This window comes from Sinocyclocheilus rhinocerous, unplaced genomic scaffold (genome assembly GCF_001515625.1).
Source record: "Sinocyclocheilus rhinocerous isolate Xijiao unplaced genomic scaffold, SAMN03320098_v1.1 C36465285, whole genome shotgun sequence".
Lineage (NCBI taxonomy): Eukaryota > Metazoa > Chordata > Actinopteri > Cypriniformes > Cyprinidae > Sinocyclocheilus > Sinocyclocheilus rhinocerous.
Window position 1 is genome coordinate 1 of NW_015781562.1, and position 1,165 is coordinate 1,165.

General features: G+C 36.3%; 1 protein-coding gene across 1 annotated transcript; it reads left to right on the forward strand.

Annotated features, from left to right (window-relative positions):
- Positions 1-3: 3 nt before the first annotated feature.
- Positions 4-1,156, forward strand: LOC107736063 (RDS/peripherin-like protein xRDS35; the record flags this gene model as incomplete). Its single annotated transcript, XM_016547568.1, has 2 exons — positions 4-210; positions 1,002-1,156. Coding segments are annotated over 2 exons (362 nt in total), but the record flags the coding sequence as incomplete, so codon positions are not given.
- Between the last annotated feature and the right edge of the window lie 9 nt (positions 1,157-1,165).

A 1,165-nucleotide genomic window follows, 5' to 3' on the forward strand; every position in this document is an offset into this window, starting at 1 on the left:
GGCATCAACATCTGTGCTGGTAAAGTCTGCCAGGACTCACTGGACCCCTCACGTTTCCCACGCTGGAAGACGTTTCTTCCTCCGTGCTTCTGCTTCTCTGTCTTCATCACCTCCCTGCTGCTGGTGGCCATGATTCTGAGCTTCGCCCTGCAGCCCAGCCTGGAGGAGTCTCTGAAGATCGGGCTGAAGAACGGCATCCGCTTCTACAAGGTTGAGGAGAGAAAGACAAAAAGAATAAAGTGGGGTCTAAAAGTTATTTAACAGCAATCAGGTGTCATTTGATATGATTTAGTAATTTAGGCAAAGCGCTTACACATACATATACAGTATACAAATACAGTACACACACAAACACGTCATATTATATATATATAATATTATGTGTGTGTGTGTGTGTGTGTGTGCGTGTTATTTACATAGTGCTCTCTGGTCTCATATAATATCTTGTTTTGGTGCATAAATATTTTTAATTACTTCAAAAAATTTAGCTGTGATTCACATTTAAAATTCAGAAATTTCTTGTTTGTTATTTTATTTTACACATGGAGGACATATTTTACACATTTCCTCCATGTGTGAAATAAAATAACAAGAAATATCTGAGTTTCCCGTGGAAATCACAACAGATTTTTTGAAATACTATTGGACTTATGCTAGATACTTAAGTGCTAGATATTTATTTATTTGAATAAATGTGGAATTTCAGAGTACTTTACATTTTATTGAAATAAATAAATAAAATAAATCTGGCATTGCAGAGTCCTATAGATATTGAAATGAATGAATTAATGAATAAATCTGGCATTTCAGAGGCCTTTTGTATACTAGACAATACTTAATTCAAACAAATATTTCCAAAGGCAGGACAACATAATGTACTGAAGTATAAAATCCAAAGAATAGAAAGAATTTGGTATTGAACTGAATTGCAGGGTTTCAAGTCATACATATTTCTCTTAATGAACTTTAAAGTAGTTATCTGATGTTCTATACCTCTACAGGATACAGACACACCAGGCCATTGTTTCCAGAAGGAGACTATTGACCGTTTACAGATTGAGTTCCAGTGCTGTGGTAATACTAACTACAGGGACTGGTTTGAGGTGCAGTGGATCAGCAACCGCTACCTGGACTTCACATCCAAAGAAGTGAAAGAGTGAGTCCA